The sequence below is a fragment of the Candoia aspera genome, chromosome 4 (genome assembly GCF_035149785.1).
Source record: "Candoia aspera isolate rCanAsp1 chromosome 4, rCanAsp1.hap2, whole genome shotgun sequence".
Lineage (NCBI taxonomy): Eukaryota > Metazoa > Chordata > Lepidosauria > Squamata > Boidae > Candoia > Candoia aspera.
The window spans coordinates 48,689,451-48,704,417 of NC_086156.1; the positions used below are offsets into that span (position 1 = coordinate 48,689,451).

Genomic DNA, 14,967 nt, shown 5'->3' on the forward strand with positions numbered 1-14,967 from the left:
CAGCAACCCAAGCATCCTTAACCAAAGTCTATACTGTTTTCCTAGAAAGCGCCCAACGGTTACGTGAACAGCCCTACGCATGCGCATTATTGGAAGGAGCCGCTTTTCCAGTGTAGAGAAAAAGGACAGATACGCATGCGCGACGGAGAGGCGGCTTGGCCGAGGCGGAGTTACCCCTACGCAAGGAGATCGTTTCTTCGTCTTCCTCTCCCGCCCACATCCGATTCCCTTGTTCGGAGTCTGCGCGAGTCTGGGATCGAACGAGCTCTGCAAGGTTGTTTCTCGCGCGTTCGCTGGTACTCAACGGACGTCGGGGCGGGGGAAGAACGAGGTGAGGGCGCGCGCAGTCGCCGTGCGTCCCTTGCCGGGCTGTTCCCCCGCTTCCTTCTCCATGGCCGGGAGGAAACTGTGGGGCAGAAGCAGCGGCAAGGCAGGCCGGAAGCTGGTGGGGTGACGGGGAGAGCGGGGACTCGCTTTTTTCCTTTTCCCGCCTCCCTCGTCCCACCTTGCCCTTCTCTAGGCCTTGCCCGGTGAGAGTTGTGGAGGAGACGGTGCGGGGGCCTCTTCATTCCCTTTCTTTGCTCTCCATCCTCGGTTCTCAGAGGCGGGCTGTGGCCTGTGAGCAGCCGACGAGGAAAGGAGGAAATGGGTGTGGGGAGCGGCACCGGCTTTCACTGGGGGGAACGCGGGGAGGGATGTGAGGAAGTTGGGAGAGTCGCCCTTTCTGCTTCGTGCCTGGAGTCTGGCTGTTGCCGGGGCGGCAGAGCCGGCTGAATGGGCAAGGCAGGGAGGTGAGATTGTGCGCGCTTGGGGGCCCAGCCGAATATACCCAGCCCTCCGGCCTGCTTTACCACCACGCAGGCGGTAGAGCGACAGCCTGGGTGTTGACATACGTGAGATCCTGCTCTGGGCAGCAGCAGTGCTGTCTTCCGATGTCATACTGCGGCTAAACACACAAGGTGCTTTGTTCGGGAGAGGGTGGCGGAGGTGATTTTTGAGATGCGTGGCATGGGGAGGGAGTGAAGCTGAAGAGCACTGCTTGCTTGGCCATAGAATGACATTCAGGTGGGGGCTGGGTCAGGGTATCTTAGTTGCTCAGAAAGTGGTATCTTGATTCTGCTCTGCAAAATACTAAGCTGGCTGTTCGCACCTGGAATCTTTGCTGGGATGCAATTAGAATGATTCCTACCTCCCTTAAAAGAAAAGCAGGTAGGGTGTTTTTTTTGGTCACTGTAGCCTTCTAGTGGGTATGTAATTGCACTGCATACCAAAAATAATGAGAAAAGGTGAGTATCCTTCCCCACCTTTGGGGGGGAAAAGGCTGTTGATAAAAAACTATAATTAATAATGAAGCCACTGAACCTAGGTTTAACTATTTTTTAAAGTTTGGGCCAGAATTAATCTAACTGAAGTGAAAACTTGGTATGTAATATATTCTTGATCTATTCAGATTATATAGTGCTAGCACTGGGAAAGTAAATGAGTTATTCTAAGAAGTGCAGTATTTTCCTAGGGTGCAAAGTTGTGTAATATTGAGTAATTAGTATTATTGTTCCCTTTGCTTGTCATATTTTTATTTAAACAAGTGTATCACCAAATAATTAAAAATAAAAACAGTTTAATAAAGCCAAACAACTGAATAGAAACAATATAGGAGCAAATGTACTTTAACAGTATAGTTAAAGAGATTTAGCTTTTGATGATTATTTAATCTCTAAGGCCACCCAGTTGTCTGCAATTTATCATTTTTAATTTTGGCCTAATTTAATTGTTAATGTTGTTCCTAATTAGTCATCATTCAGCAATAATGCAGGTTCTGTTGCAAGCACTGACATTCATATTGAGTTTTAAATGATGTGTGGCTTGTTTACAAAAACAGTTGTCCAGATTAACACCACTGGATTATTAAACTGGTTTTAATTTCAGAAGATGTTGCCATTTGAACCTGACTATTTTAGTATTGAGTCCTTTTGGACATTCTTACTATGGAAGATGCCAAAAATGAAGGTAGATGGAGGCAGTCGTGGATCCAAAGCCACTGTAGCATTCCCCTCACCTGGGAGAAATGAAGAAGCCTTCAGCTAATCCAGACAATTTGTGTGCCATCACAAAAAGGAGGAGGAGGACAGCTCTTCTGCTCATTGTACTGATTACTTGCTGGGAGAATTTTTGAACTTGTCAGAGTGCACAGATAGAACAGTAGGATTATTCTTTAATAGAAAAAAATTATTAAGAGTTTCAAAGAAAAGTTGGTGACATATGGAGTTGTATGTGATTTACTATTGTTTTTCAGTTATTTTCCTGATTAGAAATCTGGTAACATTGGAATGGAGAGCCTAGCCTTTTGCAATCATTCTGTTTGAATATTTGAAAACTGTATACCATCATAGGGAACTTCCATATTTCATAGAAACTGATACAAGAATAAGCTATTGTTATTGATAAGAACTGCCCAAGTATAAAACTTACTGATTATTAATCTTAAAACCTATAAAAAGGAGGTAACTGGCTTAGCCAGAAAAAAACCCCCAAATTTAAGGATTTTAATGGATGATTAGCTATGAATGAAACACTAGTGTAATAGCATGATGCAAAAGATAAGTTTGCAGTCTTGGGAACGCTTACCTCAATATCTACAGCAGCTTTATTTCTTGAATTAGTGGGAAAGTCAGAATTTCCAGATATGTTCAACCCTTTAGATCATTCTGCTCAGTGAGGAAAGATGAGAGGTACAGCTAACACACACGGGTATTAGGGCTGTGCAGCACTTAAGTTTTTATGGAGCACCTGTTAGCAACTCCTTAAACCAAATGATTCTTCAGTGTGCTGCAGAGGGCAGCTGTATAATCCCAGGAAAAGATGTAGCTGGTTTGGGGTGTTACTGTGTAACTGATCCAGTGTGCTCCAAAGGATCTTTTTCTCTTCAAAATTGCAGAGCCCTAATGTCTATGCTCATTGCCTCTCTGTCCTTTATTAAAGCAGCTCAGCATTTTTTCAGTCTTCCATGCAGTCCTGAAAAAAGTGCCACATTTCATAAGTGGAATCCTTAAAACAATTACTTTTTTTTCAGGCTTATGCAGAACCCTAAACAAAATGGGGCTGGTTTATTCAAGAGCAGAGAAGGCTGCGAGTTCTGAACCATTTTTCTGAATAATTTGTGACGCATGCACAGCCCTGGTGCTCATAGTGCCTTTGCTGCCCAGTGTCAAAGCAAGGCTTAACCTTCCTTCTTGTGCCAAAGAGGATGATTGAAGATGGCTATTTTGGGGATGTACGGCAGAGATGCATGAAGTGCCTTAGCCAAAATAACCCCTGGCTCTAGATGGAAAAGTAGGATCATTATGGCAGTAGAATTTTTCAAGAAGTAATTATTGAAGGGAGTTATCATTCAAAGTGAATCCACACTAGTTTTGGGTTGGCTATTTTCATAATGTCTCACCTTCCCAGAACAGCATAATCACTAATCTTGATTATATAGGCTGCTACAAAGTTACAGTCCTGTGCACACTTACCTATGAGTAAGCCCCACTGTATGTATTGAGAGAAGCATTGCATGCAAGGAGAATGAGTAGGGTTATAAGGACTGTAGGTTCTGACTTGGCTATCAAGGTCAGCCAAAAATAAAGTTGGGCTTAGCTGAAGCATTAAAAAGGGGTTTTAAGGTCATTTAAAGAATCTTTGATATCTATAGAGTTCAGATGCCTGTCAGAGAATGCTTTAAGTGGTTGGATAAAACAAGTTGGGAGTGCATGATTCTTTGGACATTTGGATCTGGATTTCCTTCTGTCAATATTCTGCTTAGGGCTGCTCTACACAATTCCCCCCACCTCTGACCTGGAAGCTCTTTTTAATCCAGTCCCCAAGAAAAGATTTTAAAAAATTGGAGGTCTGCTACAATCAGTTTATGAAGTCCACTGTACATTTATTGATTTATTTTATTTTTGTTAATTTTTATTTCTTTGTTAGCTGACAGAGATATATACAGCACTTCTTCCATTTTTTCCTCACAACAACTAGCCTGTCAGGTCGGTTGGGCTAAGAGGTAGTGACTTCCAAGTAATTCATGAGGCTTTTTTAACTGAGGGTGGATTCATTTTGGCTTAAAATTCCAATTATGCTGGAAATGTTTTCTGGTTCGTTTTGTACTGTAAAAAATGCTATGGGTATATTTTATCTCTAAGATTTGGACAGAAAATTCACATAGATGACTGCCTGTGTGCATGACTGCCTCTCACTGTTTTTGGTTTTAATACCTATAGGAAGGAGGACTGTAGATACTCTATCAAGGAGATAACTGCATATTCACACTTGAAAAATCCTTCTTTAGACTTTGTATTTAGCTAATTATATAGTTTCAGATATTGTATTCTTGGGGAAAATGAATGGTGACTTGCCTCTGTGTTGACTCAAATGCAGTAGTTTAGATCCAGTTCAGTCTAACTTCAAATGTTGTTTTTGTATTGAACTGGCTTGGCTGTCCTTGTGAATAGCTTTCAATTTTCATCAATCTCTCAGTTGATTTCAATACCAAAAAATATGGCATCATTTTCCTTTGCTTTGAAGAGAGGGATTTGGGGAGTAGCATGTTGATACTTCTCCAGAAACTTCTGGAAAACTCTTTTGCTTTATAACATTTAAGGGATACCGCAAGGTCCCTACTTGTTCTACATGCCTTTCAACATCTACTTTTATTTGCTGGGAATAAAGAATGGTGATTCAGACTAAAGGTTATTTGGTGTTCTGATGATACCTAGTTCTGTCTTTTATTTAACTTTAATTCTATGGAGGCAGTGGAATTGTTGCTTGAGAACTTTAAGGAGCTGTATGTTGTAAATCAGCGACTTACTCCAGATGAAATACTGTTTAAGGATCATCTGATGTCCTAGCACTGCCCTTTCTGGAGAAGGCAGACTTGGCCACATCGTATTTCAGTACTTGGGAGGCTGAATTATTGAAACAAATTCAATAACCTTCAATACAAAATTTAAACATTCAGTAAAAGGGTCTTAAAACAATATAGATATAGCAGGGCTGGTTCTTATTATTAGGTCCTGAGAATCAATTTGTTTTTTTCCCACTGTATGTCTTCCCTTATCTGAGGCTTTGTTTGAATTCTTTGTTGTTTATTCGTTTAGTCGCTTCCGACTCTTCGTGACTTCATGGACCAGCCCACGCCAGAGTTTCCTGTTGGTCGTCAACATCCCCAGCTCCCCCAGGGACGAGTCCGTCACCTCTAGAATATCATCCATCCACCTTGCCCTTGGTCGGCCCCTCTTCCTTTTGCCTTCCACTCTCCCTAGCATCAGCATCTTCTCCAGGGTGTCCTGTCTTCTCATTATGTGGCCAAAGTATTTCAGTTTTGCCTTTAATATCATTCCCTCAAGTGAGCAGTCTGGCTTTATTTCCTGGAGGATGGACTGGTTTGATCTTCTTGCAGTCCAAGGCACTCTCAGAATTTTCCTCCAACAACACAGTTCAAAAGCATCGATCTTCCTTCGCTCAGCCTTCCTTATGGTCCAGCTCTCGCACCCATATGTTACTACGGGAACACCATTGCTTTAACGATGCGGACCTTTGTTGTCAGTGTGATGTCTCTGCTCTTAACTATTTTATCGAGATTTGTCATTGCTCTTCTCCCAAGGATTAAGCGTCTTCTGATTTCCTGACTGCAGTCAGCATCTGCAGTAATCTTCGCACCTAGGAATACAAAGTCTTTCACTGCCTCTACATTTTCTCCCTCTATTTGCCAGTTATCAATCAAGCTGGTTGCCATAATCTTGGTTTTTTTGAGGTTTAGCTGCAAACCAGCTTTTGCACTTTCTTTCTTCTTTCACCTTCATCATAAGGCTCCTCAGTTCCTCTTCGCTTTCAGCCATCAAAGTGGTATCATCTGCATATCTGAGATTGTTAATGTTTCTTCCAGCAATTTTAACTCCAGCCTTGGATTCCTCAAGGCCAGCTTGTCGCATGATGTGTTCTGCATACAAGTTGAATAGGTAGGGTGAGAGTATACAGCCCTGCCGTACTCCTTTCCCAATCTTAAACCAGTCCGTTGTTCTGTGGTCTGTTCTTACTGTTGCTACTTGGTCGTTATACAGATTCTTCAGGAGGCAGACAAGATGACTTGGTATCCCCATACCACTAAGAACTTGCCACAATTTGTTATGGTCCACACAGTCAAAGGCTTTAGAATAGTCAATAAAACAGAAATAGATGTTTTTCTGAAACTCCCTGGCTTTTTCCATTATCCAGCGGATATTGGCAATTTGGTCCCTAGTTCCTCTGCCTTTTCTAAACCCAGCTTGTACATCTGGCAATTCTCGCTCCATGAACTGCTGAAGTCTACCTTGCAGGATCTTGAGCATTACCTTACTGGCATGTGAAATGAGTGCCACTGTTCGATAGTTTGAACAGTCTTTAGTGATTTCCTTTTTTGGTATGGGGATATAAGTTGAATTCTTCTGTATGCTAAAAAATGTAGGGTATTTGTAAGGTACACGGCTTTCTCAGTGCTGATATTCAGTGTTCAAAAGTGCTCTCTCTGTTGAGGCTTAAAAAAGGTAAAGGTTTCCCTTGACGTAAAGTCCAGTCGAGTCCGACTCTAGGGGGCGGTGCTCATCTCCGTTTCTAAGCCTTGGAGCCGGCGTTGTCATAGACACTTCCGGGTCATGTGGCCAGCATGACGACTCGGAACGCCGCTTCCCGCCGAAGCGGTACCTATTAATCTACTCACATTTGCATGTTTTCGAACTGCTAGGTGGGCAGGAGCTGGGACTAGCAACGGGAGCTCACCCCGCTGCGCGGTTTCGAACCGCCGACCTTCCGATCAACAGCTCAGTGGTTTAACCCGCAGCGCCACCGCGTCCCTCTGTTGAGGCTTATTTTACCCAATATTCATCACATTTTGTTGCATAGTTTTTATTCTGCTTTGGTTTTCTTCCCCTCATATTGTGCTGACACATCATTTTTATTGTAACTTATTATTAGATGATGATTTAATAATAATTTTATTAATAATTAATAATTTGATTTTATCATTTATAAGCTTTGATTTTTTATATTGAAGAATTTTTTAATAATAGTAGATTATGTTTTACAAGGAATGTTGGTGAAATTTTATAGTTATTTTAATATGATACTGAATCATTGCAATATAGTCCTTCCTCAGTTGAAATTCTCAAAGGAATGTTAAACATGTGAAATTAGTGAATTAGTTTTCCATTTTTTGACTTCAGATTGATTCTAAGTCATACAATCCCAGAATGCATCTGTGGTTCCATGGTATCTGATGAAGTTTGTGACCAGTTTACATTTTTCAGAATAATCTGAAATCAGTGTTCAGGGATATTTTGCCAGTGAAAATAAAGGCAACACTACTTACTTACTTACTTATTTATTTTATATCCCGCCTTTATTATTTTTATAAATAACTCAAGGTGGCGAACATACCTAATACTCCTTCCTCCTGCTATTTTCCCCACAACAGCAACCCTGTGAGGTGAGTTGGGCTGAGAGACAGGCCCAAGGTCACCAGCTGGCTTCCATGCCTAAGGTTGGACTAGAATTTGCAGTCTCCTGCTTTCTAGCCCGTTGCCTTAACCACTAGACCAATATGCTCAGTACTGCTTTTTTTAGTATCTCAGTTCTAGTTGTACATGTTCCTAATGCACTGATCTTGAGGAAGTATTGAACTCCCTCTGTACCTGTTCTTCATCAAACAAATGGATAATTGTAGAAAGTGGTATACCAGACACTATTTTAGGCAAAATCATGGTAGATTGGCTTAGAAAAAAAATCACTGACATGATTTTTTTCTCTTCTAGTTGCAAGTCACTGTTAAGAGATGGTTCAAGAAAATCTACCTCACGGATTCTGTTTGTTTGCCCATGTGCTGCATCACTGGAGATCTCAACAGGAACTTGTCAGTTATTCTTGAAAGTCTCAGGAGAACATATGGACATCAGGTCAATGTATTACACTCTAGGAATGGGTCAAAATATGAAGCATTCTTGATTCAGCAGGCCAATCTATCACCAATAAACGTGTTAAGAAAGCTTAAAAAGACTTCAAATAATACCCTCTGTAGTTTGTTCTTAATTATTCAGGAAATGGTAGCTTGACCTCTTCTGAAAACAACTGACTTCTCTAATCTCGTCTTGGAAATATTAAATGGAATGCAGTCATGTCTACACAGGAGGAAATACAGATCAATACAGAATATGCTGTATCCTTATTGGAACAGTTAAAATTGTTCTATGAACAGCAGTTGCTAACTGACATTGTTTTAATTGTTGAGGGCACTGAATTCCCATGCCATAAGATGGTTCTTGCTACATGTAGCTCTTACTTCAGGTATGTGTTAATGTAATTTTGCAGCTATTTTTTCCAAAAAATATATAGTCCAAATATTTCTGCATAGTATAATGTATTAAGCAGATGCTACTACTAACTTGAAGTAAATGAAGAACTCAAGTGTTATGCAATTTAAACTCAGATTAACAAATATGGAAGAATTGAACTCATGTGCATGTCAAGTATTTCAGGGTTATTCTTAACGTGGAACATAAAAATGGCCATCGAATACATGTTTATTCAACAGAGTCATGTACTAGGGCAAGAATAGGCAAATGTTTGGTGTCCCTGGTCATTCTTGGAATTTCAAAGCATCTTAAAAGTACCCTCAAAAGAAAACTGGTGATATTGCAGCCCACAATTCCTCAAATTTATCCCATCAGTATCTACCATTCCAGCTTAATTTTATCTTTTTTACTGGACAAGTGAAGCATGCTTTTAAAAAAAGCATTTTGCTGCAACCATCTGCCATTTTTATTTTATATATTTGACTGTTGACCTATCTGGGTCTCAGAAAACATCTCATGAATTTGGTGTGCACTTTTTTTTTAAACAAGTGCTGCATTTTTTTTTTTGACATCTGGGACTACCCACTAAAACTAATGCATGGACCTGGGACTAAATTCATTTTGGTTTTAATTGAACTAAAAATATAGTTAATAAGTACTTTTTAGTACTTATTTTAATAATTTCCCTCTGTCATATTAATATTACAATTTAGTAACAGGTTTTGGAGGTCTCTGAGATCTCTTGAGATGGCACTTCTGTTGTAAGTGTAGAAGAGAGTAGAGTTTAAAAGAAATCTCAGAAAGGTAAACTTAAAACTTAAAGACAAATTGAAGTAGGGAGCTTATTTTTACTGGGGATACAAAACTATTTTGGAAGGAAGGTTGATCAGTAGAAACAAGTAGTAGACTACATGAAGACCATGCCAATTCTCAGGTTGAAAACAGACCTGACAACAGAATCCCTTATTTGAAAGAGTATATTGGCATACCAGTAAAGTATAATATAAAACATTTACACCCATGAATTATGAAGATTAGTACTCTCCAAAGCAGATTAAGAAGGGTATCCTGCATATCCTGAGACTATATAATATATAGTTAGGAGATGGTGGCTTGAAGCTTATTTACCTGCATGCTTAATAATTTTGTGTAACATTCTGCATTGACATCCACTCTTCTCCCAGTCGTTATGAACTGGACAAGATAACTGTAAAGTTATTTTAGTAACTTGCTAAGCTTTATTATGAAATAGCTGCCGTGGCTAAGCCCAAAGCCTGCTCCAGTATATTCTGCATTGATTTGGAGGGTATTGGGATAGAATGTTTTTCTTGTGTGGTTTGCTTCCTGGTCTGACTGAGAGGGAAGTAGGCAAAGTATCTCTGGTAAGACATATTCTAGCTTTCTAAAAAAAATGCTAAGAAATATAATATAAACTAATATGAAGAAAATTGAACAACTCTTTATAATTAACTTTTGATAGCACAGTGAAAACAATAGAAGCATTTTTCCATTTTGGCATTGTAAGTAGCTTAAAGTGCTGAATGCTAACATTTCTAAACCAGACTGAAAACAGGGATGGGGTACGGGTATTATAGTGTCCTTGTAAAGTATGATTGATTTTCAGTGAGATTATGAGAGAGTACAACTTGGAATACACACATTTTGAATCTGTAATTTTGGAAGCTATTCGTTATATTGAATGCTGTCCACAGACAATCTCCAAAATACTGGGGCAATTAGATAAAAATAAAACTGTAACCATCTCTAATTTCTATCACCCAGGGCAATGTTTATGAGTGGGTTGAGTGAAAGCAAGCAAACGCATATTCATCTGAGGAATGTGGATGCAGCCACTTTACAGACCATAATAACTTATGCTTACACGGGTAATTTGGCAATAAACGACACAACAGTTGAACAGCTTTATGAAACAGCTTGCTTCCTACAGGTAAGATTGTTTTATGCTAACTTTTCTAAGACATGTTTTCTTAAGTTGCATCTTTTGTAAAATCGGATTACTGTACTTACCGCTTCATATACTTCCAGCTTTTGCTGGATAAAGATGTGGAAGAAAAATAGCCATGGAAACATTTTGCTTGCTTCATTGTAAGATACTGTACATGGAAGAACGTTGATTCTGAAAGAGCTTTTGAAATTAGGATATAAAATAGATTTATACTATGCGTTGTTATAAGCTTTCCAGAAAGAATCTATGTTGAAATACATTAAAGTCTTAAGTTCAAAGTAATCAGCAAGATCAATGGGGAAAAAAAGGAAACAGACTCTTGAAGTTCCAATTACTCTTCTGTTGGAACAAAAAATTACTGTGCAGAATTCTAAAGATTTTGATGCTTGTGGCCCACAGTGAAAGAATATCATCACAACATTTCCTCTTCCCCCGTTAATACGAGATAGTGGAAAGGTATTGCATACTGTTAACAGTCTTTTCAGTAATAAGAATGCATAGTGGAAAATAGCTTCATTGGTACTAATTTCATTGTGGCCAACTAAAATTTCATAGAAGAGAAGACTCTCGTGTTACTTTGGATAGTTTGAGTAAAGGTAAGAACCCTAAGGTAAACTCTTGGAAGGAGATCTTCAGAATGTGCAGAAGTGTTATCAGGTGCGCTCGCATGCATGCGCTCTCTCTCTCTTTTTAAGCATTAAAGCAGTTGGGTTTTTCCAGGCTTGTGCAGCTTCTTCACTGTTTTCCCACCAAAGCAAAGTGAACATGCATGTACATATATGTAGATACAGCGACAAGCAGTTTCCAAAGCAGCTGAACAATCCTATTCACTAGAGCGGTGCAAAGCATTCAGAAGCAGAGCTTTAGAAAGCACATTGCGATAAGTTGAAGCACACCTCCTGAAAGTGTAAGCGCGGCCATGTTCTTCAGAAGTCTCACCACAGCTTCTTTGAAGGCTTTCTCTGGTTGTCTGTGCAGTGGGACTGGCAGTGAATCAAAATGGATATACACGCACACATCTCCTGTAATATTTAAAAAAAGAGTGCTTTGCTTGCATCAGTGTACTTTGTGAAGTTCCCCTTTTAGACGCTTTGCACAGTATTATTACTTCCTGGTAATTGAGTTAATTTGGTCTCAGAAGGAAATTTGGATAGTTTCTCTTCTTTCCATAATTTGCCTGCTGTAAACAGTCCTAGATTAATATGTGATAGCCAGTATTTTGGTACATGAGAGAGAATAAAAATCTAGGGAAATTGTTAACATTCCATTCCTTTATCATTACCTGCAAGTATGAAGATGATGAAAGCAGTGCTTTGATTGTTTCTCATTATATTAATTTTTTCATTGCAGGTAGATGACGTGTTACATCGGTGTAGGGAATACTTAATTAAAAAAATTAATGCTGAAAACTGTGTACGGCTGTTGAGTTTTGCTGATCTTTTCAGCTGTGAGGAGTTAAAACAGAGTGCTAAAAGGATGGTAGAACACAAGTTTACAGTTGTGTACCACCAAGAGGCTTTCATGCAGCTCTCACATGATCTGTTGATAGATATTTTGAGTAGTGACAATTTAAATGTGGAAAAAGAAGAGACAGTTCGTGAAGCTGCTATGTTGTGGCTGGAGTATAATACAGAATCTCGATCACAGTACCTGTCATCAGTTCTTAGCCAGATAAGAATTGATGCACTTTCTGAAGTTACACAAAGAGCTTGGTTTCAAGGCTTACCACCGAATGATAAATCGGTAGTAGTTCAAGGATTGTATAAATCCATGCCGAAGTTTTTTAAACCAAGACTTGGAATGACTAAAGAGGAGATGATGATATTCATTGAAGCTGCTGCTGAAAATCCTGGTAATCTTTACTCTTCAGTATGTTACAGCCCACAGGCTGAAAAAGTTTACAAACTCTGCAGTCCTCCTGCTGATCTCCATAAGGTTGGGACACTTGTAACTCCTGATAATGATATTTATATAGCAGGTGGGCAAATCCCAGTGAAAAACACAAAAACCAACCACAGTAAAACTAGCAAACTTCAAGCTGCCTTCCGTACTGTGAATTGTTTTTACTGGTTTGATGCTCAGCAAAATACATGGTTTCCAAAGAGTCCGATGCTGTTCGTTCGTATAAAGCCATCTCTTGTTTGCTGTGAAGGCCATATCTATGCAATTGGTGGAGACAGCGTTGGTGGAGAACTCAACAGAAGAACTGTGGAAAGATATGATACTGAGAAGGATGAATGGACCATGGTAAGCCCTCTACCCTGTGCTTGGCAGTGGAGTACAGCAGTTGCTGTTCGTAACTGCATTTATGTAATGGCACACAACTTGATGTACTGTTACTTCCCCAGATCAGATGCTTGGGTTGAAATGGCCATGAGACAAACCAGTAGATGCTTTGCTTCAGCTGCTGCTTTTGGGGATAAAATATTTTATATTGGAGGCTTGCACGTTGGCAGCAACTCTGGTATAAGACTACCTACTAGCACTGTAGATGGGTCTTCCGTAACAGTGGAAGTTTATGATGTGAACAAAAATGAATGGCAAATGGCAGCCAATATTCCTGCCAAGCGGTATTCTGACCCCTGTGTCAGAGCTGTTGTGATTTCTAACTCTTTGTGTGTCTTCATACGAGAAACTCATATGAATGAGAGAGCCAAGTACGCTACGTATCAATATGACTTGGAACTTGATCGTTGGTTCTTGCGACAGCATATATCTGAGCGGGTACTCTGGGATTTGGGAAAAGATTTTCGATGCACTGTGGGAAAACTGTATCCATCTTGTCTTGAAGAGTCCCCGTGGAAACCTCCGCCATATCTGTTTCCTTCTGATGGGGCTGATGAGTTTGATCTTGATGGGGAGATGGTTACACTGCCACCTGTATAGCTCCCATAATTCAGAGACTGCATGCCTGTAACTGATTATGAACATTCTGAGAGAATAGGGCTGGAAAATGAAATGTTAAGCTGTCTTGTATGTATGCCCTATCTAATTTTTTTGTGGCCGTTGAGTGTAAATCAGTAAAAATTATTACTAGATATGCTTCCATAATCTGAAACAATCCCTCTGATAGTTGATGGGATCATATATATATGTGTGTGTGTGTGAGTGAGTGAGTGAATGATTATATATATCGTATGATCATATGTATATCTGTATTTATCTACACACACACACACACACGTGTATATATATATATATATATGTATATATGTATATATATATCGAGCTTAAAGCCTCTGCTTATTGTCTAAATTTTTAGTCCTGTGAAAACATTTAGTTCTGGAACTTTTCACAAAGCAGCTTCTATTTCTAGGATGTTATATTAATTGCTCAAAGTATCTTCCAGTTATATTTGAATGAGTTCTGGAAATATCTGTATGTGCTAGTTATATAGATTGTGTGGCCTAATGGAATGTGCTGCACTCAATACACAACAGCTGTGTTGGTGTAATAATGCCATGTAAAAGAATAAAATCCCATGGATCTACCTGTGGTAGGAAGGGTAGATCTTCCATTTTATGGTGACATGCAGGGCAAAATGACTGCAGGTTCAGTCAAGCTATGATGATGATGATGATGATGATGATGATTAGATGCATGTATTTTCACTAACTTATACCTGTCTGTTTAGAATACAGGTCTTCCGAGCAGCTGGTAGTTTACCAGGTGTGAACTGACATTGCTGGGCTTGCAGTAAGAATTGCCAGCCCTTCCTAGTGCGGGTCTGTGTGGAGCTTTTGATCAGCAAATAGCTCCACATTCTGTATTTCAGAAACATTGGCTCATGAATATTACTTCCTGCTGCTTATTTTCCCCTGCCCCAGTGTAAACAAAGGTATAGTGTGAATTAACCATGTCTTTATTTTTGTTAATTTAACATTACTGTAGTATGACTTTGTATAGATATCCTTACACTGTTTGTCTTTTTTTTTCCCTGTGGGGTGGGGGGAGAGAAACTTTGTTCAGGAATACTTTGTGCAGAAGAGCAGTTGCCTGGTGCTGCTCTGGCATTAATCCCAGGAACCACTAGCAGTAGCAGGGCACCACCTATCTCACACGAGCACAGGTGCTTCATGATGGATCATACTAGCATGTTCAGTTCTGTCACTGTATTTTGAATGATATTAATTTATTAAAAAATGAATCAGTTTGTTCTTTTTTTCCCACAAGTCTGTGTATTTATCTGGAGTCACTGAAACAACATACTTTTGTAATTGATGTCTAATATACAACTACAGTAATGTTGGTAGCTTCAGCTGTTCAGAAAATCTGAAAAAATAGGAAATGCAAGTGAGTCCCATTTTTTTCTTTCTCTACTTGATTTTGGATATAAACAAATGTTTGAAGACAGAAGAACAATAAAATGTGGTAAAAGCCCTACATGTTAAAGACTGTGCAGGCCTTGAATACTGCCTTTGAAGAAGGCCTATGTGTTAAACAATATTATTAATATTCCATAAAACCACATTCATATAAATACAGTCCAACAATATACTGAATCTTCCCATTTGCCTCCAGCCATTTCTTTTTTGTGTCCTAGGATTCCTTATGCCTTCTTTTGCTTCTTTCTAGTCAATAGCTATGAGATTTTTTTAAATCTTTGGAATAGGTCTTAGTATCTCCCTTTGTGGTAATAGT

The 14,967-nt window shown here is 39.5% G+C and overlaps 1 protein-coding gene across 4 annotated transcripts; it reads left to right on the forward strand.

Annotated features, from left to right (window-relative positions):
- The first annotated feature begins 221 nt into the window (after positions 1-221).
- KBTBD2 (kelch repeat and BTB domain containing 2) lies at positions 222-14,498 on the forward strand. Of its 4 annotated transcripts, none has more exons than XM_063304068.1 (5): positions 226-331; positions 3,071-3,330; positions 7,824-8,352; positions 10,143-10,308; positions 11,677-14,498. In XM_063304068.1, the coding sequence occupies exons 3-5, from the start codon at positions 8,183-8,185 to the stop codon at positions 13,210-13,212; spliced, it is 1,872 nt and encodes a 623-aa protein (XP_063160138.1). In that variant the 5' UTR covers positions 226-331; positions 3,071-3,330; positions 7,824-8,182; the 3' UTR covers positions 13,213-14,498. The 4 variants fall into 4 exon arrangements, with proteins under 4 accessions (XP_063160134.1, XP_063160138.1, XP_063160137.1 ...); XM_063304067.1 differs by lacking the exon at positions 226-331 and adding an exon at positions 367-530; XM_063304064.1 differs by lacking the exon at positions 3,071-3,330 and having other exon boundaries at positions 222-331.
- Positions 14,499-14,967: the final 469 nt, after the last annotated feature.